Here is a 20,945-nt window from a genome sequence, read left to right as displayed (position 1 = left end):
AATGGTTTTAAGTTATCACTAGTTCCTTAGGTGAGAACTATACATTTTGGTAGCTGAAGCTGCTAATACTGATTGCTTCTGATAGCTGGTTCATTTGAAAATTGTAGTGTTAAAAACAATAAAACAGAACACACAACAAGTGAAGAAACCCAGCAAACATCAGTTTCCAAGTCCTTTTCCCGCACGAAGGATCAAGATTCAAATTATAAGTGCAGGCTTGAACAAACTGCAGCATAGTACACCTCAGGGTGATAGCAGCTGTAGAGTATGAGATGTGTGAATAAAGAAGAGGAATGAATATCCTTTGAGAAAGCGTAGCAACATATGTTCTTTTACATACTCGTCAAACTGTTCCACCACAATTGCACCCAACACTACGTGCAGCAGCAAAGTTTAAGAATGCATATGATGACTGAACCTGTCTACCTAAAAGAACATGACGACAAGAGTCAATGGTAACCTGCAACTGCTAAATAACATCAAGGGAATATATGCCAGTTGATGGGTTTTTGTTTACTACCGTGACTAACTGTTTTGAAGTCTTCCACTATGGCATAAACTAGTGTGATTGAACTTTTGAATCATATATAGGAAGACACAACGATGTAGCAAAGATGTTTTCTTCAAAAATTATATTTGCCAATATTAGTGTTGCTTACATGGAATCATGTGGCAAACAATCAAGAAAACCTCATGTTTTATAAAAAGAAACATAGAAAGAAAATATAAGACAGAATGATGTAATATCAAGGCATCATCAATAGTACCAACAATCCCAAAAACTTTCAGCAATGCTTTTGTGCCAATACCACCAATGAATCTCCAACAATTTGGAAGTCAGGGGCTAAATACACTTACCTGAATGGCATTTCCCAAGATCAACCACACCACTCCCCGAAATTACATCTCCATTACAAAAATCTTTGATTGCCTGCATTTCAAGCTGCAATGAACCATGAAGTTGAAGGGTAATACCGTAATAGCATTGATACAAGACTCTTCTTCAAGGATTCCAACTCTTCCTAACTTGCGTATATGATCATTGTAAAATAACACTTTTTTTAAGTCAACAGAAGCATTGTCTGGACTCTGGACAACCAATACAATCAACATTTTCAAATAACAGGCAGCAGTCACAGGTGCATTGGATGCATGCAATGTCCTAAATCAAAAAGGTCTTCAACATTTAATTTTCATATGAGCAGGAAATAGGTGTCCATTCCATATCAAGCCCAGCACAAAAGGTCATCAAGTGATATGCAGTTACCACCCCAAACTCTTTCCTCAATGGCTAATGTTCTCGACTGCACATCTTCATAGTATCATCTGTGAGCCATATATACTATATACTTCAGTACAGAGTGCGCTTTTCAGGTGGTATTCCTTAGCTTCCATTTGCATTTCAATAGAAAGATGCAGGTGGAAAATTGTGTATTCCAGATACTCATGTCAGTAATTTAGATGCTGTAGAAATCATATTGGGATTGCTGGTGTAGAAATCATATTGCAACTACCCATCATCACTGGTCACAAGTTTCGTTCCCAACTCCTTCCTGGGCTTAGCTGAAAGCCCCCTTGCTAGCATCTCTTCCTCATAATGCCTAGCCATGTCTGACATACCTTTGTCCACCAGAGCATCAATTAAAGCGTTGTAAGCAGACCCATCAGGACTACACCCAAGTTTAACCATCCTATCCCACACAAGAAACATTGGTCTGAGGAATCCCCATCTCCCAAACTTCCTCATAAGCATCACAAAAGTGTCCATCCTTGGTTGAACCCCACTTTCAATCATCCTGTCAAACAGTCTAAGAATCTCATTTGGCTTCTCTAGATGCTTAAAAATGCAATGATAAGTGATCACGTCCGGAACACAACCCAACTTAGGCATTTGATAAAGCATCGAGAACGCCTCCTTATATCTCCCATTCTCGCACAAAAGCTTTACAACTGTATTATACGTTCCAACATTGGGTTCACACCCCAGTTCCTTCATCTCCCTCAACAGCCGCTTTGAAAAATCAACACCGTCAGAAAGACCAATGGCACGAATAACTGTATTATACGCCACCACATCCAGTTTGATCCCTTTGCTCTTCATCTCCTTATACAACTTCACAGCCTTCCACGGCTTTCCACTCTTGCACAATATATCCATATATACTGAATACGAATGCAAATCTTTACGCACACCTCTCCGATCCATCTCCTCCCAATAGTCCCTACACTTGCGCCACCACCCCATTCGAAACCACCCGCGAAGAAGTAAATTATGTATCTTAGTACTCTTATCAAAACCCAAATCTTTGTTCTTCCAAAAACACAATTCTTGGGCCTCAATCACATGCTTATACTCGCAAAGCGCATCAATAAGATTACAATAAGAAGTCTCATCCTTCAAACCAAACTCTTCCAATCTATTATAAACATCTATAGCTTCATTCACAAGGTGGGCAGACACATATCTCTTAAACAATACACGAAATGTAGTATAATTCGGAACAGTTTCTGGGTTGTGCTTCATTTTGTTAATCAAGTTCCATGAAAGCTCGAATTCGAAGAACTTACCGAGAATGTCGAGCATCCGATTGTATGTCTCGGTGGTGTGCTGGAAGTGGCAGTCAGTTTCCAGCCAGGTGAAGAAGTCCAGGGCTTTTTTCCAGTCGTTGCAGTAGGAAGAAAGCGTCTCGCGGACGGCGGTGTGGTCGTATATAGTGGGTTTTGATTGGGGTTCCGGGTCGGTGGGGGTGTGATTTGAAAAGGGTTTGGAGGAAACAGGGTGAGGAACTGAGGAATGCAAGAGGATTTGAGCTTGGCGGAGACGGAGGAGAAGGAAAGGTCTCAGGCGTCGAGAGGTTGCTGAAGAGAGCATTTCTGTAGTTTTCGGCTCCAAAGGTCCGAACTTTGTAGAGGGATTTGAATGGAAAAAAAAAAAAAAAATCAGGGTTTTAGGAAATTTTGAGCTGTTTGTTCGTCAGGGAAAAGAGCGAGCCGGAGTGAGAAATTGCAGACTGACTTGGGGTTGACGATGAGTATGTGGGCCGAACATGGGCTTTTATGTTGATATTGTCATAATGATGAGTAAGTGGGCTGTATATGAGCTTCGAATTGATTCGGTTTAATTTGGTTTGATTTGAAGCGGTTTTAATATAGAACCAATAATATTATTGGCTGAACCATTTCAATACGATTTGGTTCAGTGCCAAGACGGTTCGACTTTGTAGTTTGATGCGCACCTTTAATTTAATTTCGCGAGAGGGAGCAATGGAGTAACAAACTTCATTTGCTATGTCACTTGAGTAAAACTCTCTCCAACTTGAAGTAGCAATTAGATTATACTCGATTGGAGATGTTTATGTAAATTTATGTAAAAAACACTTTATGTATAAACGCTTTTATCAAAAGCACAAGAAAAATTTATCAAAAACCCAAGAGAGTACTTTTATAATTAAAAGCGCTTCTTTTTCTACTAAAGCATTTTTAGTTAAGTAAAGAATTTCAAGCTCTTTCGGTAAGTAGTTTCAACTTTGAAGTCAGTAATACATTGTCATCTTATTTAGTATTGGAACTGTATGAGGAGGAACATTAATTGGACATCAATTTTGGTGAGATATTAAATAATAAGCACTTCCAATTCAACAAAAAAAAAAATTAGAGAAAATTTTGAGAGGTCTTTCTCAAAAGTGGGACTCTCTATAGACTCTATGTCACCTCATACTTTTAACACAATATTTTCTAATGTTGGCACATGAATTGACGTTAAACTGTAAGATGTTAGAGAATCCCACTTTCTAATGTATAACTAAAAGGTAATTAAATTTTTAGTTTTGGGTGCTAGTAGAGTATACTTGACATGAGTAGAAGTGAGAATATTAAAATGAGAAATTAAGCGAGAAAGTTGGTAGCACTCTGCTTTAATATAAACCAACTTTCATCGAAATAAAGGAAACTAAGAAAGCTAAAGTGAAAAGTGTTATTTGGCAGCGTGATTTATTAAGACGCAACTTTAATTTTTGATACTTACGTTTAAATTGTAGATAGTTGGAACTTTGATGGTTTAATAAAGAATCCAATTGAATAAAAAAAAAAACAAAAAATCCTTCTGTGAGAGTAAAGGATAAGGGGTAAAAGATGTGTCTCTGAATTTCACAGCTTTCCTCACAAGTTCACAAGAATCATAACGTCAACGGACGGAACGGAACGAAACGAAACGAAAAAAGGCAGGAAAAGCAGAAACAAACACATACCAGAAGAAGCAAACATCAGAAAATTCATAAATTCACATGGCATCACTAGCAACCCATTTCTCCGCCTTCGCCCTCCTCTTCCCCATAGGCCTCCGCCGCCTCATCTGCTCCTCCGCCCTCTACCTCAAGAACCCATCTCTCTACCGATCCAAAGCTTGGTACTTCTCAGAACCCAAATGGAAAAACTTCGATTTGTACTCTCTCACCATCGCCCTCCCCATCGCCTCCTTCTCCGAAATCTTCATATTTCTGGCCTTTTCCGGCCACCCCACCTACCGCTTCGCCTTCTTCCAGCAATCAGCCGCCATTTTCATGTTCTGGGCACTCGTCCTTCTGATCATCTTCCGTGAAAACATCGACCCTTTGAATTTCAATGAAGGGTTCGTCTTCGTTTTCGCAGCGGTTTCCTTTTTCGTTGAGTACTCTGTGATCGGCAAGGGAATTTCGGGTCTTGGTGGCGCTGTGTATGATATGCTAGCTGCATTGACTCTAATTTGTGCATTTTCTTGCCTGTATTTGTCGATTAGGCCATGTTCGTTTTTCGCCGAGTTTTTCTTGTCCTCTGGATTGATTTTTAAGGGCACTTGGATTTTGCAACTGGGGTTGTCCTTGTACACTGATGCATTTGGGTTAAACGGGTGTAAGAAAATGTCAGTGTGGCCTAACCAGGACAATGCTGAGTGGAAATGTGACCTTGAGGAGGACGGCTTAAGGGGTGTTGCTGTGATGATGCTCTTGTTCATCGGGCATGCGATTGCGGTGTTGGTATTGAGTTTTGTGTTGTTTGCTTTGCTGGCAAGTAACTGGAACTTGCAGGGTGGCGAGGGCAGTGGTCCGTTTCTAGCACAGCTAGATTCGGAGCATGTGTTGATGCCTCCTGGCGGTGAGATTGAGCTTGAATGAAATGCTTGTTCTGTTTTCGTTAACTGTCAATTTTGGTACAAAGTTTCAGATATAATGGAGATTTTATTCTTTTGTTCATTCTTTCACTTCAGTTTGTAGTGTTTTCCTCTTTTTTTTAATGGCTTGCCGTCATTTGGTTTTTAGATTGTCTCCAGTTGAGATTAATTATTATATGGATAACTTGGTTTTTTTCGATGTATCAGTAATCCTCATAAAGAGTTTACGACCTGTGTTTGTGTGCATTTTCACAAATTAGCGCTAGTTGTGTAGCTACAACTCTATGTTTCACTTACTTTCGATATCCCTTTTATCTTCATCATTTGGAACCACCTTCAAGATCTTCCTTTCTGCATGTGCCAATTGCAGTGTACAAATTGGTTTTTCTCTTTGATGATTGGAAATAAAACTGCTTCAATTTAAGAGCATGATCTAAGTGAATTCATTGATGACAGCTACCTCTTGTTCCATTTATCAAATTTGAATTGGTTTTTCAAAACAACATATCAAGCTTTTGCAGTGTTTGGATATTCACACTCAGGCTGCAATTTTTAAGTAACAGAGAACCAAACAGAAATATTTTGTCAACTGAGGACCAGATAAAAGTGAAGATCTCACATTTGTTCAATGGTAAGGGAATAGTATCAGTCTATGTTGTATTTTTCCACATCCATAAAAAATGAGATTTCCTCGATTCTGGTTGCATCGTCTATTTATCTGTTCAACATACCATGTTTTGGTTGATCTTCAAGCTTTAGGAATTAGGATCTAGAAGAAAAGGATAGGTGAAGGCTAAAAACAGAAAAAAGTAAGACTCTAAAGGTTATCTTCTGAAAGTTAACAATTGGAGAGCTCAATGACAATGGCGTCAAATGGATTTAAAACAGCAGCTTTTCAGAAACATAACAAGCACTGTAATCTGTCTTTGTTGATACTGTTCACCTTGTGGCTTCAATTTTGTTTGCTTCTCTTTATAAGGTAGCTTACCAAGACATGTTTTAGTATGAAATAAGTATTGGCAATGCATTTGGTGGACTGGTTGCCTAATGTTTAAACTTTTAGAATCTGTACTGTTGCATCTTGGCTACATATGTGCCTTGGTACAGAAATCAGCTGTTTCCATAGTTTATCAATAATTTACTATCCACATACAATGTTCTTTCCCTCCTTCAAAATGTACAGTGAACCACATGCATTTTAAGGGAGGAGAATGAAAGTTGAAATTTGAAAGGATTCCTTAGAAGTTGGAAATGCTATTAACAACTGACAGTTTAAAGGCCTCCTATGATCAGGATTCATTGTGGAAGCTGGTAAATTCCCTGGTAAGTCAATCCTCAACCTCTTAATAGTATCTCAGTAATCCAGCACAAAATAAGGTATTACTATTTTTTTGCTATTTATTTTCACATCTTTCTGTTTAAATGTTCAGAACACACAAATTACTTATTTCCGCAGCAAGTAAACCAGCTACACCAAACTTCTCTAGCTATCATCTCACTGGTTGATTCTAATTTTCAAATTTATGACTATACTATTAATGTTTCAAGTTTTGAATTTATACATAACTGCTGTCTTGGTGCTCGTTGCTTATTTTTCCTTTCATGGATGTTGCCATAACTTTGTACAGCAAATGTCTGTGAGTACTGTCTTATTTTCTTAAATTTTAAAACAAACTGAATCATTTGATTGTTTTGGACAACATGTTATCAATCTGGTCTGTTTATCTGACTTTCACAGAATTACATACTAAGACATACAAATTAAGCTACGATAGAGTTCCAGTTTAAAACACATGAAGGTTTATAAACAGTACTCACTTGGTATCTACAGTCTTTGTATTGTTTCCGCATAAGTAGCAGTATAGGGGGCATTGTTCATTATTCTAACTGCTGTCATAAATAGCTAACATATAAGGTAGGGAAATAACTTATTCTAATCTGATATATCCCATTGAAGAAGAAAACTTTGGCATTTTCAACCATCGACGACGAAAACGCCCAAATCCATGGATTTTAATCCGCCAACGGATTCTCTTGATTTTCGTGCTCAAGTCATCATACCTTCGCTGTAGGACTTTAGGTTTTGATATCTTGATCAGTTTTCTCATGTTCATGCATCCTGCATTTGCTTCAAAGCAAGCAATGAGAGAGTTATAACCAGGAATCAAGAAAATATGAATTGTTGTTGGTCAGAAATAGTTTGCTTACAGAAGTTAATAAGAATAATGTAATGACCAGTCACTTTATCATTGTAAAGCTTCTATTTTGAGAACTTTCTAAAATACTCCATTCCATGGATTGCATGGAATCTGTCCTATGAATTTGTGAGTTTGTGAAATTAGTGAGTGGTAATGAAATTAGCTAAGTTCTTTTTATATACTTATAGTAGTTGGTGAGTTTGTCAAAGTATGCAGGCTTAAAGCACACCTGGAACCTTGTGGTTTCCCTCTTTTTCTTCTTCCTCGTCTTTTTCTTTTTCTTCTGTGTTTCTTCGCTTACCCAGGACCTGCAAGCATGTAAAGAATATTAGTTTTCTCATCTTGTTGGGGTATTCCTCCAAAATGACTTTTGCATATGAGGGAAGGGAAATAGATTGTTTACTGGTAAAAATTATTCTTGAGTTGATTTGGTATTTCAGGGTTTACTTTTACCTCAACTAGTCCTTCAAGACGCTTTCTCATCCTTCTCTGAATAAAACTTCTGGTGCTCTGCTTGAACAAACTTGTTAACTAAATATGTAACCATGCATTGGTTGAAAATTTCTAGAATAAGGCGAGAATTTTCTCAACAAGGAAAAGTAGAAACCCGATAAAATAGTAGAGTTTTTACCTTTACATGGTATTTAACATAGGCATAGAAATTCAGTAAACTCCATACTGTCTTGTCTAGTCTTTTACCTTCGACATGACGTGAAGAAATCTCTGTATATAAGTCAATACCAAATGTGTTAGACTGAGTCTAGCTGATGTTCATCTCATATATGGAAAACCAACCATAAGCTAAGTAAGCAGCTTCGTTACTGGAAATTTTAAAATCTATAGTGATTAAGAGGAAAGTTTATACTTGGAATACTTAGATTGGAGTCTAAGACGATACCAAAAGAGACAAATCCTCCATTCGTACTCAAATCTTCAAAAGTTTCTCCTCTTAACTCTGGAGGTGGAATGGGTGACCAGCAACAAGGAGGCGCTTTCCTCCATTTTTCAGAACTTCCGACATCCATAAGCTCCTGTCTCCATTCCCCAGAAGGAGATCAAAATAGAAAATCAAGAAAAATAAAATGTAAACCAGTTATTGCAAGGAATAGCAGGAAGGGTGAGATCATTGACTGTACTAATAAGAATCTTTACATTAGCAGGAATAGTATGATTTCATTGACTACTAATAAGAAAATCTTTACTTCACTGTATCAGTCGTCAGTCACAAACCTGAAAGAATGCTGTTGCAATAGTGACATCTGTTTTGTCTTTGAAACGTATCGGGAATACTGCTATGATTTTCTGTGGCTGTTAAACATGAATATCTTCATTGTACATTAGAACTATAGAGTAAATTAATTAGAATAAGTTCAGTTGAATCAGCACTCTTCTTAATTTTGCTAATGATTTACCTGTCTAATAATAAAGAAAGGCTCTCTTGGGTGATATTCGAGTTTGAGTGGCTTATACATTCCTTGCGATGTATCTTGAGGGTTAACATTCATCAACATTTCTTTCAGCTGAGAACTTAAGATTACTGCTTGCACAGCAGCAATGTCTGCAATTACCTTCACAGAATCTAGAGAGAGAAAAATGCATGCATAATTACAATGTTAGCATCGACAGTACTGTACGAAAATGGTTTTACTATCGTACTGATTAAATATGCAGGACGTAGCTGCTTTCCATACTATTCAGACTTGTTTTGAGACGTTCACTGCAGCTCGTGGTGTGTTGCCATATTGACAAGTTATGTCATCTTTATTTATAGGGATGGGAGGAAAAAGAAGCTTGGAATTCAAGAAAGCATTGTTAGCGTAATTGGTTACAGAGTTTCATTATTTTGTTTCCTTTTGTTCTTTTGGCTATCAAGGTGAGCAGTCATCTAAACAAAATGAAATTTGCAAGCATCTTGGTAACAAGCTATGTTTGACATATATGATATGACTAAATTTTTGTATATTATTGGGATGATGTGTGAAAGAATATAGAACCTTTTCCAATTGGAATCCCAGAAAAATCAAGTCTCAAAGTAAGCTGGTATCCTTCTTTTGCAGGTTCAACAATCTCCACAATGTCAGGACGAATTCCCTTTACCATCTGTTTAGTATATTGTGAAATCCCATACGGACGCATGACTCCCTGGGAAAGGAGCGGGGTTGACACTGACAAGTAGATATAATGTGTATCTGATGCTGAAGACTGTTTTATTACACGAAAATCATCAGAAGAGATATCAAATTACCTGCTTGAAAAACCATATGATGAGGTATTTTCCACCCACACATTATTACTAGCTTCACATCTTGGCTACAATGTTTTAAATTCAATCTGTACACACTGAGGACTCACCTGGATATGGTATTCAACAGAACCGAATTCGTATAAGTGATGATCAATCTCCATGAAATTGCTGTCACTGTTATGAAAGCAACAATTACTAATTATCAGAATGTGTTTTCGTTTGTAAAATACTGACAGCTTCAACCATCTTCGAGCTGGGAAAAAGCTTTTAGTAATTTATCATTCCATTATTAATTAAACACCACAAAAACAGCGCTGTTTAGGAATTCTTCTATTCAACCAGCTTCGAGTTTAGACGATAAGATGGTGAACGTGACATTTCTCTTCAATTTGGTGAAATATGTCGCAGGTACTGGTTTTAGTGGGAGAACCATATATACAGGTTTGTGCTACCCACAACTCATTGCTGGACACATAATGCTTATCTACCTGGAAACCACAGCTCCCTGTCACCAAATTCCTACCATTTATACATTTTTGTAATAATTTCTGTCTACGACATTTTTCTGTTCCATTGTCAATAATCTTGTTAAATCTCTTGTATTTGCTCTATTTTTTTTACTGAAGAAATTTACAATGTCAAATTTTCTTCCCGTATTTCTCGGTCTTAGTTTTCGCTCTTTTAGCTTTTACGCTTTGTAAAACGTCGCCGGATGATGGCTTGCTTGACACTGATGGATGAAGATAATGCTGCCTTACATGCACACTGATTATAACTGATTAACAGCAGTAACAGTTTACTGTTTCAACTCTTTTCAGGAATGCAGACATCTAAATTTCTATATGATTATTGCTAAGCAGCTCTTTCTAATCTGTGAAGAACATAACGTAACAAATTTGCTACAATACGTATCTCGAATCAAGTATTGTAAGCACGAAAACTCGAATGTACTTACCGGTACCGTTTGAGCAGAATTCCCTTCAAAGCTGGGGATGCCCTCTCTAAGCATGCCATCCTGACTCCCGGAAATTTTCTACCCCTCATATCTCCTCCTAATTTCAAATGGGTGGGTGGGATGTAAATATATACAATGTCACAGCCAACAACTGCTTTTGGACAAATAGAAATTGGAGTAAAAATTAAGTTCAATGTTGCAATCAAGTTTAGCAACTTCTGAAGCAACTTGCCTACTCACTCTTCTTTGCTGCTAACTTGTCAGTGAATAAAATACAAAGCAAAAGCACTTTTCTGTCACTGTGCTCATTTCTTGGTGGATTTATTTAAGTTGTACCTTTGCATGCAATCCAAGTCACTGAAGAAACATAGTAAAGTAATATCTTCTATGTTAAATCCTCGATGCAATCCTCATTGTCTCATAAAAACTTTGTTGTGGGTAAAAATAAGCGTCTGTTTACATTTAAAAAAATACATAATTGTATCAAGATACATAAATTGCAAAATAAAATGACATATAGATTAATTTATTACATATATTATAAAATATGAGTATATATGTAAAATTTTAGGATGCTTTCTCTTGGTTTTGTAACATTTTTTATAAGCCTATATATTTTAATAATTGATGGGCCTTGTTTTTCATTCAAAAAAGGATTGAGCCTCGTTTTTTTCACATCAAATAAATAATATAATTTATTCCCTAATTTTAAAAGACATATCAGCTAATTTAAAATCTCTAACTCTAACCCTAGTCAACACAACCTTTGCGCCGTCTCACTTTTTCTTCTCTGCAATTTCAATTTTATAGAGGTTTCTCTCATTAAATGTTTTATGCCGACTCCTCTTCTACCCACGCAGGAGGGGACACGATGCAGGACACGATGAAAACGCAACAAGAAGCGGAGATGCACAACCTTTGCAACCATAACTTTTGTATTTTTTTTTTTTTTAAGTTACATAACCGGCCAGAGGCCGCCTAGCCCTCCCAGTCGGCCATCTAGGCGCCGACTAATTGAACGCTTTTGATATAATCACAATGGTGGGTCGTCGTAAACGGCCGCTTAAGTCGATTTTTAGAACACTACTTTTGGTTGAATGCAGGGCGTGCCAACTCGACAACCGAGCTTGGTCGGTGAGTAAATGATGTGGTGGTGGTGGTGTCAAACGCATTGCTGACTTCTTATCTGAGTGCTTACGAGGAAGGAACTCGTCTCAACCTTTGGGTCCTAGAACCTGAAGACAAGGCTGCTAGTCACTGCGAAGTTCACGAATCATTTGCACCAAGCTCGATTGCTTCAATTATATTTGTGCAAATATAAGTGCGCCGAATCGATACTAGACTGTATGGACATAAATACTCGAAAGATATAAAGTGTCTTGATTGTAAATGTGGTTCGCCTGTCGGAATGCCGAACTCTGAAGTGTACTTATGAGTATCTAATCGTAAAATGGGTTCGGTTTTCATTGTGCCGAACAATGTCACCCGGTAACACCTCACTCCATCGAGAAAGCTAATGAAGTGACATCTTCCAACAAGGACTCAAATAACCATTGTTGACAAAGACTTGGATAGGTAGTCAATCGAACTTGGAGTAGAGTTGTTTACACAAACTATGAGATGCTCCTCGGTCGTCTGACTCAATGGCTCTAGAGCTGTTTAACATAAACTAGAGATGTTGGCGGTTGTCAGTCATAAAGCTATTTAACACAAATTGAGAGGTATGCTTGACGAAGTTAGGGAGGTCAATTGTATTCTCAAAAGCAAGAGCGTTCTCATAGAGCGAGAAATTACGCAGGACAAATTTATGTATTGATTTGAAAGTCCCTTCAAATTGACTGTCGTGTTGTACTTATAGGAGCGGATACCTTCGATGATAGGTTGTATGATGTATTTCGATTCTATCATGCCTCTTGGAATTTATCTCATCATTTCCCTTTTGATAATTATGTGGCTATTCTCGATATAATCTCGACCACTGCTGCTATCCAAGTCACCATATCATATTTGCGGACCAAGATTGTCTCTCCTCCTACTTTTTATCCTTTTCCATCCCCTCCTACCTTATCACTTGTTCATTCCATGACAAGTTAGTTTAAGACTCCAGATTTAGCCACGTCACCAATAACACTCAAGTTTCTTTAAAACCCAATTTTTCTGGCTTTTCTTCTGCCTTTCCCTCCCACTCCAATTTTCCTACCATAAAACCACTCTTACTTTTGTCTTAGCAACAATATTTGAGGATTTTCAAGAACAATATAGGGAATCCCTTGATTTAAGAATAAAAAGTACCATTGATGATGGTGAGGATATTGTGTGCACAATTTTGCACCTTATGGTGCTTTTATGGAACGACATATGAGGAGGAAGAAAGATTCAAAGCACTCATACCGTTGGTTTCTGCAAAACAAATATTTTTTGTGAAATTTTGAATCTGCCGTTTTTGGTGCTAAAGTCCAAGTGTTTAATTTTGAATCTGCAGAGTTTGATGCTGCAATCCAGGCTTATTAGTTTTGAATATGCATTCTAGGCTTATGAAATTTTGTTTTCCAGCAAAAGCCCTCTTACTTTTGTATTAGCAACAAAAACATAGTATATAACAAAACAAATATATAAAGAGAGCTATTAGACCACTCCGTTGTCTTATTTTTTCATCCACGTTATAATCTCACCCACCTTAAAAAGTTCAAAAATTAAAATGTTATTTCCCCACCCACTATTATTCTCAAAATAACCTTTAATATATACATACATATGAAATTATAAAATTGTCCCTTAAAAAAATATAAACAAAAAATAATATGTAAATGAAAACCACTAAGGTCTACAAATTCAAATGAAAACGAAAGAGGTATCCAAATCCAAAATAATTCGATGAAAAATTCAAAAATACGATAGACAAATTCAAATGATTCACACACAAATTATTCTTCTACCTTTTCAATGGAAACATAATCTTCTACCTCTTCTGTAAAAGCATCATCTTCCACCTCTTCTGTAGAAGCATCATCTTCCACCTCTTCTGTAGAAGCGTCATCTTCCACCTCTTCAATGAAAAAGTCATCTTCTAAGTCCATTGTTATATTTTTTTTACTTTCTCTGAATGAAAGAAGATGAAAATATGAGTTAGGGTTTAAGGTAGACAAATCGCCTCCCACGCCCAACTTTTTTTTTTTTTTTTTTTTTTTAAATTAAGCAAAACAAGATAACTAATGTTCTTATCAATCTTTTTACAAATGGACAAATTTGTAATTAAAAAAATTCATTAAAAGGTGAGTGGGAAGATAAGATATTGGGATAAAAATAACATCACTCTATATAAAAGGTTTTACAAACACAGGCTATGCCTATGGCAGATTGGAGGGGGCGGGAATGGCAGCGTAAGAGTTAGGAAAATTGGGCTTAAATAAACTTGAGTGTTGTTGGTGACGTGGCGTAATCTGGAGCCTTAAATTACCTTGGCAAGAAATGGACGGCTATAAAGTAGGAGAAGAGACAATCTTAGGGCTGGTTTGGTATTACTATGTGTTGAAAAAAAAAAACCGTTTGTTGTGCCATGAGAATAAGCCGTTTCTGCTGTGCTGTGAGAATAAGCTCATTTTTATTGCTTCACATTTTTAGTTTTTTTTTTTTTCACACAAAAATGTGAAAATAAGCTGTTTTTAAGTGTTTACCAAACATATTTTTAAGTTTAGTTTTTTTTTATATCCACTTTTTATAAAATCACTTTAATACCAAACTAGTATTTAGTCCCTTTTTTTAATGCAAAATTATGCTCTTGTGTCTTCCTCTTCCCTCTGGAAGAACATGTACAATGGTCCCCATCAAGATTCCTTTAAAAATAAAAAGTCTGACACATGAAATTAGCTCCAGTACTATGAGGTCAATTATCATGTTACCTCTTATTTAATGGTATGAGTATTATTCAAATTCAGCCGGTGTAAATATTCATTTGATCTCTATATACAAGATTTAACCATTATTTTTCAAATCACACAATAATATATATCATATTACGTTTTATTTAATGGTATGAGTTTTATTCAAATTCAACCAGTGTAAATATTCATTAGATCTCTATATACAAGATTTAACCGTTACCTTTCAAACCACGCAACAATACATATTATGAAAAAATTCGGAGTGAATTAGCAAACTTATGTAGGACAATAAGACAACGTTAATATTGCTAAGTTGGTGTGCCTAACCATTTCAAAAGTTGACATGCATTGAAAGGCAAGCCATTTTCTTTTCTACTAGCCTCTTGCCACGAGCTAATTGACTATTTGGTATTTAATTTATTTTTTGTTGGATTTTTAATTCTTGAGAAAAAAACTTTTTACAATTTTTTATTTGTGACAAATTCATGAAAAAGGCCACTAACTTTTTTATGTGGGTGAGGTTGTTTCTTCTGAATTTTTTATTTAAAAACTATTTTCGACTTTGCACTTATTTAATTCATTTTTTATTTTGATTTTTGAAAGCTGAAAGAAGAAAAAGCATTTTTGGCACTATGAATGGTATTGTTATACAATGGCACCAATTATAAAGAAAAAAAGTTTGATGATATATATCGCTCAATTAATTTATACTGTCCTGATCAAAGTTCAATATTGCCCACATTTCCCCTAAAGATTGTAAATAAATAAAATGTGGATCATGCTTGTACGAATTCTTAGCATTTCAAGGAATACTTGGTTTTGTTGTTTAATGATATTTTTTCATTTATAAGTCAAATTCTTAAATATAAATTTTGTCAAAGTCGAGTTTGATCTAATTCATTCCTTCCATCTCTTAGTATAAATATATTTCATATACAAAAAATGAATATCACACATTTCAAAAAGTAAAGCTAAAAAAAATAAGATAATGCTATCCATACGCCTATTTTTCTTTCTCACGCACCCTTTTCAATTTTGAGTTGTTGGATCGAACAAATTAAAGAAAATTAATTGACAAAAATGAACAAGAATGCGTCAATAACACTATCCAAAAAAAAAAAAAAAAAAAAAAAAAAGGTAAACTGCTGATTTCTTCTTGAACTCTCACTTAACTTTCGATTTACCCCCTAAACTTTTTAATTGGAAAATCAAGGACTTAAAACTAATTTTTGGCCGATTGCCCCTTACCATGAGTTTTCCATAGATTTCATCCAAATTAACGCTAACTCTAAAGCATCACTTCATTAGACCTTTAGACACAAAAGTTATAGAATCACACTGTCACATCCCGGGCCGGACGGGACCACTTCCCGGGCCCCGCTCCACCACCGTAGCATGATATTGTCCGCTTTGGGCCCCGACCACGCCCTCACGGTTTTGTTTTTGGGAACTCACGAGCAACTTCCCAGTGGGTCACCCATCATGGGATTGCTCTAGCCCCTTTCTCGCTTAACTTCGGAGTTCCTACGGAACCCGAAGCCAATGAGCTCCCAAAAGGCCTCGTGCTAGGTAGGGATGAGAATATACATTTAAGGATCACTCCCCTGGGCGATGTGGGATGTCACAATCCACCCCCCTTAGGGGCCCGACGTCCTCGTCGGTACACCACAGCCAGGGTTAGGCTCTGATACCAAATTGTCACATCCCGGCCCGGGCAGGACCACTTCCCGGGCCCCGCTCCACCACCGTAGCACGATATTGTCCGCTTTGGGCCCCGACCACGCCCTCACGGTTTTGTTTTTGGGAACTCACAAGTAACTTCCCATTGGGTCACCCATCATGGGATTGCTCTAGCCCCCTTCTCGCTTAACTTCGGAGTTCCTACGGAACCTGAAGCCAGTGAGCTACCAAAATGCCTCGTGCTAGGTAGGGATGGGAATATACATTTAAGGATCACTCCCTTGGGCGATGTGTGATGTCACACACACAGATTTGCATAGGTCGACATTTTAGCCTAGAGTTTTCAATTATTTTAAAGAACAAAGCGACTGAACTACTCTCACATGTTGTGCACATACTTTCATATAACAGAAATTTGGATGGAATGAATGAAAAACTTGCAAGGAAAATCAACCAAAAAAAAAAATTGGAATCCTTGATTTTAAAAAATGAAAACTAAATAAAAGTTCAAAAGAAATCAGCAATTTACTCAAATAAAAAAAAATGTCATTATCTGATTTTAAAAAAAAGGGGGACTAAATTCCAAAATAGAGAAAAAGAAGATAAAACATGTCGGCTGTACAATTGTACCGTTTGGCTGTATTTCATAGTGTTGAGTGTTGACGCCGCCAACCCTCACTGTTACAACGACATTAACTACCACACACACATACCCTCATATCCTGCCACGTGTTAGCCCATAAAGAAATTAAACTCATGCAAATTATGAGTTGTTTACTTTTACCGTCGCGTTCTCTCATCTCATCCGGCCCTTTCAAATCAAGCAAATAAGATTTTTATCATAGGTGACAAAAAGTAATATTGTCAGGGTCGTTTTAAAAAAATATAAAAATGTAAAATAAATTGACACCGAAATATTTTAAATTGAATTTATGAAGCTCCTGAATCACACAATAATGATTGAAAAAGATTGAAACGCCTTTATTTTTGTGAGTTTTTCTGATCTTTAAAAAAAAAAAGATTACTTTAACAAAGCCACCAGCTGGTTAATTTAAAAACAAATAATAAAGAAAACTATCGTATTATTCTTCAGTCAGAGGGAAAGATATTTCTCTGAATCTCTTCTAACAAGATCACTGTATCAAATGATATAAGCCTTTAAAATTTTATCCAACAATAAAAAATTATTATGATTTTTAAAATCAAAACAAGTGAAACGTTGGATGATATTTAAAAAATCCGGATCCGTTGGTCCGGTGACCATGATGATTCTCGGTTCAGAGTATTCATTTATTAGACCACGTTTTCCTATTCCTGCAAAGGGGTCTAATAAGAAAAAGAAACTGTACATTTTTCGTCACCTTCTCTGGAAAATGTCAGGATTTTCCCAGTGAAATATTTTCCTACTTTTTAATAATTGCCAGGCTTTCCTTCTTCTCTCTTTCGATTTCGTCGTCTTTTCCATTTCATCCCATTGCTGTTTGAAGCTGTGCGTCGAGGATGGGCGTTGACTTTTCGCGGAAATGGCGATTCACGTCCACTACGACCTGCAAGATTTGAACTTCAGGGGATAGTTTTGCGAATTTATCCAAATCAGGTATTTGGATCAACTGGGTTTTTGATAAATTTCAGAAATTGGAAGGGTTTCTGGTTGAATTTGGATTCTTTTGGGGTGCGATTTTGTTGGGTCGGGCTGTGAATTTGTTGATGGATACGGATGCTAAGGATGCTAGTACTGCTAATGGGTGTAAAACTGAGACGACGTCGGATACCGGAGACTCTCAGAAAGTTGAGGAAAATGTTAATGGAGATGAAGACAGTGAGTCTAATTCTTTGTTGCCTCCTCGGAGAGGGGGCATGTCGAGGAAAACGAATAAGACTCGGCGAAAAGTGCAGTGGAATGATAGGAATGGGAATAAGCTTGTTGAGGTCCTGGAATTCGAACCGAGGTAATGCATTTCCTGAATTCTATCTCGTTACATGTGCATTCTTTTGATCAAATTGTTGCAATTTTTTTTTTTTTGTTTTTTTTGCTTTGTTTAGTTATCGTTGTCGTCGTTGTGATCTGGTTGTTGGAATTTTGATTGACTGTTGGCCAATATCTTTGTCTCTTAATTTCATGTTGCTGTTATACTCTACGTATTGACTTTGATTCAGGCGTCATTTATGCCGCGGTTAGCTTTAGAATTTACTGTCTTCGTCTCTTATTTATTTGTCCCTTCCGTCTGTGATGACACTTTCCAATTCTGCTATCCCACATTATCTATTTACAGGGGCCGGCTTTCTAGTTTACTTTTTGTAATTACCGTTACCAGCCAGCTGCACTTCTTTGCGGTTTGGGTTTCTCCGTTGTCCCTATAGGCATCTGCCGTCGTCCAAGCCTGCAGCCACCCGTTTTGTTTACAATGTTGTAGTCCTTCTTAGCTTGGTTGCCTGACAGCATAGGTTACATGGTTTTTTGAAAAAGATATTTGGCATCATTTTGGATAGACTACAGAAGTGAATTTAGCTTGTGATTCTACTAATTAGTTAATTACTTGACTTCTATTGCCACAAAAGTGAGTTGAAGTGATTATCAACTCTTCCTACCCTTGTAACCTATTTGATTTTGAGGCATGAGACTTTAAGAGTCGAAAAATTCAGGTTCCATTCTACTACGGTGAACGAGTGTTTATTGTTATATCGTTAGAGTAGGTTTGGTTAGTTGAATATTTGAGGTTTTGTTTAATTTTCTGTATATGAGCTCTGGAAAAGTTTCCATTATATCCATCTTTGTCAAGTCACAATCTTCGTTCAGTTTTTGTTTGGGAGCTGTTATTGGCACTCCAAAATAGACATCGTGCACTCCTCAATATGAAATGTTAAGGGAGGAATGATTGTAAGATTACTATTTTGGAGTGCTAATAAAATTCCCTTTTTCTTTTAAGAAATAGTTATCAATGCCAAAGGTACCCCCATTAGACCTCCCATGAATACCATATAATATCAAAACCTTGTAATTCACCCTTTTAGTGTCAATTCAGTTAGATGAATAGATCTGCTTTCATCTCATCGAGAATCTTACCTTAATAATGTAAGGCACCTGCTCTGATCCTCTCTGATCCTCTCTGCCTAGATTTCTTGTTGTGAACTTAAGTTAATACAAAACAAGGCATTTGATGAATTATTTTTCTTTGTTTTTATGTGTGTGTATATATATAGTATATGAATAATATTGCCAAACATGGCGAGGCAGATGAAATGCCTAAGCCAAGTTTGCATGGGCTACAAATTCCTGATGATCTGGGTCATTTTTTTCAATGTTTTCTGGTCCATGATTCTAGAGCAATGTTTTGCGCTTGTTAAATAACGGGAAAGTATGTTGGAGGCATTTGGTCTCTGCCTTTGTTAAGTTAGACTTATTAAATTTAATAAATTATAGGCATTTTAGTGGTCTTTATCACGAGTGGGGTTGACTAATATGACTATTAGTACATTATCTAATCTTGACTATGAAATGTGATACTTTAGTAGATGACATCCATTTTTGTGTGGATATGCAGATGTGCGTGACTAAACGCTTGAATGTGCTCTTGACGTCAAGTTCTTTTGACTTTATCGTAATATATTTACTTTTTTTCTTTTGCCCTAAATGTTCGTAAAGTCGATTAATCGTTACTCCACAACTTTTTGGCCTGTTATGGAACTGCTGAGAATGGGCACCTTCATGTCTCTGGTCTGTTATGAACATGGTAACCTTCATTTTCGTGCTATCGATACTGAAATATCCTTTTATCTGGCGCTCAATTGTCTGCATAAACATAATGACTCTCTGCAATTCACATAGGAAGTAACTTCTCACCGGTGTCTTAGTACGTGAGTGTGTGCGACGTGCACTCAAGGAATTGGAAAAACAAATTATCACAAAGTGTTGTTTTAGCACATCTTTTATTGATTGCTCAAATGAAAATATATACTCTGCTTTGCTACATTTTGCTAGATTGAAGTAAGAAATCTCTCATGGCGTACCTATGTGCTTGTAATCAGGTTAAAGTTGGAAAACAAAATTACTAATGCAGTAGTAACTATTTATGATGGTATTTGCACCCGTATGAAATAACTGTTAACATTTATTTTCGACTTACTAGTTTCTGACCCTGTCTCATTGTTCATCTGCAGCGATGTTAGTGATTCTGATGATGAGGATGCAGATTCTTGCATATGTACCATCATGTAGATATCATTCGGTACACCGTTTATCAGGATACGTTTGCTGGGTAATTCGATTAGGAATTTTCTCGAAGCTGATTGTTATGAATTTTACTGCCTCTTTTATAACACAGTGCGTCAAGGATGGACCAAAGGTCCTGAGACCAAAGCAAGACAGCCAGTCTCCCATGCCTTGCATCCAAGTATAGTACCATTTTTGGGTTAAGTTTCCATGACTGCCGTTATAACCAGATGCAAACTGAGTGGACCATCTTCCGGGGATGAAAGCAGACATAGATAACGGCAATTTGGCTTCCACATTATGTAATATATCAAACACAGTCGAGAATTATTTTGTTTTACGATATGCATAATTTGTACTTTGTATGTAATTAGAATTACAGCATACTTTGATAACCATATCATGTTAAATAAACGTGCTTCGATTCTGTTTGTTCCTTTTCTTCTCTATTCCTTCAGCACTTGACAGAAAGGAGAAAAGACATCATCCATCCTGCATCCTTGCACTATTTGGTAGAGTGAATTTTAAAACTCATCCCACCAACTTGGCCCGCTCAGCTTCAGTCTTGTAACCGTTTGTATATTCTCTTATGTCTCTCTCCACATGACATAGAGAGAGACATACACAAGC

The 20,945-nt window shown here is 36.8% G+C and overlaps 4 protein-coding genes and 1 long non-coding RNA gene across 6 annotated transcripts; 3 read left to right on the top strand and 2 right to left on the bottom strand.

Moving 5' to 3' along the window:
• Window positions 1-782: 782 nt before the first annotated feature.
• On the bottom strand, window positions 783-3,027 carry LOC137732240 (pentatricopeptide repeat-containing protein At1g80550, mitochondrial). The gene has a single exon (XM_068471541.1). The coding sequence runs from the start codon at window positions 2,870-2,872 to the stop codon at window positions 1,511-1,513; it is 1,362 nt and encodes a 453-aa protein (XP_068327642.1). The 5' UTR covers window positions 2,873-3,027; the 3' UTR covers window positions 783-1,510.
• A 1,256-nt stretch (window positions 3,028-4,283) lies between these two features.
• Window positions 4,284-5,150, top strand: LOC137732765 (uncharacterized). The gene has a single exon (XM_068472040.1). The coding sequence runs from the start codon at window positions 4,284-4,286 to the stop codon at window positions 5,148-5,150; it is 867 nt and encodes a 288-aa protein (XP_068328141.1).
• Window positions 5,151-6,939: 1,789 nt separating this feature from the next.
• LOC137730449 (actin-related protein 2/3 complex subunit 2B-like) lies at window positions 6,940-10,633 on the bottom strand. Of its 2 annotated transcripts, XM_068469437.1 has the most exons (10): window positions 10,545-10,633; window positions 9,697-9,763; window positions 9,339-9,546; window positions 8,757-8,923; window positions 8,575-8,652; window positions 8,243-8,375; window positions 7,976-8,067; window positions 7,798-7,854; window positions 7,574-7,652; window positions 6,940-7,265 (listed from the first exon to the last, which is right to left on the bottom strand). In XM_068469437.1, exons 1-10 carry the CDS (start codon window positions 10,631-10,633, stop codon window positions 7,075-7,077), a joined length of 1,161 nt encoding a protein of 386 aa, XP_068325538.1. In that variant the 3' UTR covers window positions 6,940-7,074. The 2 variants fall into 2 exon arrangements, with proteins under 2 accessions (XP_068325538.1, XP_068325539.1); XM_068469438.1 differs by lacking the exon at window positions 7,574-7,652 and having other exon boundaries at window positions 7,072-7,249; window positions 7,748-7,854; window positions 10,545-10,603.
• Window positions 8,386-10,286, top strand: LOC137730451 (uncharacterized). The gene is made up of 3 exons (XR_011068164.1): window positions 8,386-9,217; window positions 9,402-9,613; window positions 9,998-10,286. It is a non-coding gene; the product is annotated as an uncharacterized lncRNA (long non-coding RNA).
• A 7,031-nt stretch (window positions 10,634-17,664) lies between the features above and the next one.
• LOC137732342 (uncharacterized) lies at window positions 17,665-20,710 on the top strand. The gene is made up of 2 exons (XM_068471652.1): window positions 17,665-18,054; window positions 20,264-20,710. Exons 1-2 carry the CDS (start codon window positions 17,813-17,815, stop codon window positions 20,319-20,321), a joined length of 300 nt encoding a protein of 99 aa, XP_068327753.1. The 5' UTR covers window positions 17,665-17,812; the 3' UTR covers window positions 20,322-20,710.
• The last annotated feature ends 235 nt before the right edge of the window (window positions 20,711-20,945 follow it).

Source organism: Pyrus communis, chromosome 4 (genome assembly GCF_963583255.1).
Source record: "Pyrus communis chromosome 4, drPyrComm1.1, whole genome shotgun sequence".
NCBI lineage: Eukaryota > Viridiplantae > Streptophyta > Magnoliopsida > Rosales > Rosaceae > Pyrus > Pyrus communis.
Note: the sequence above shows the minus strand (reverse complement) of the source record. Positions and strands in the feature narration are given on the sequence as shown.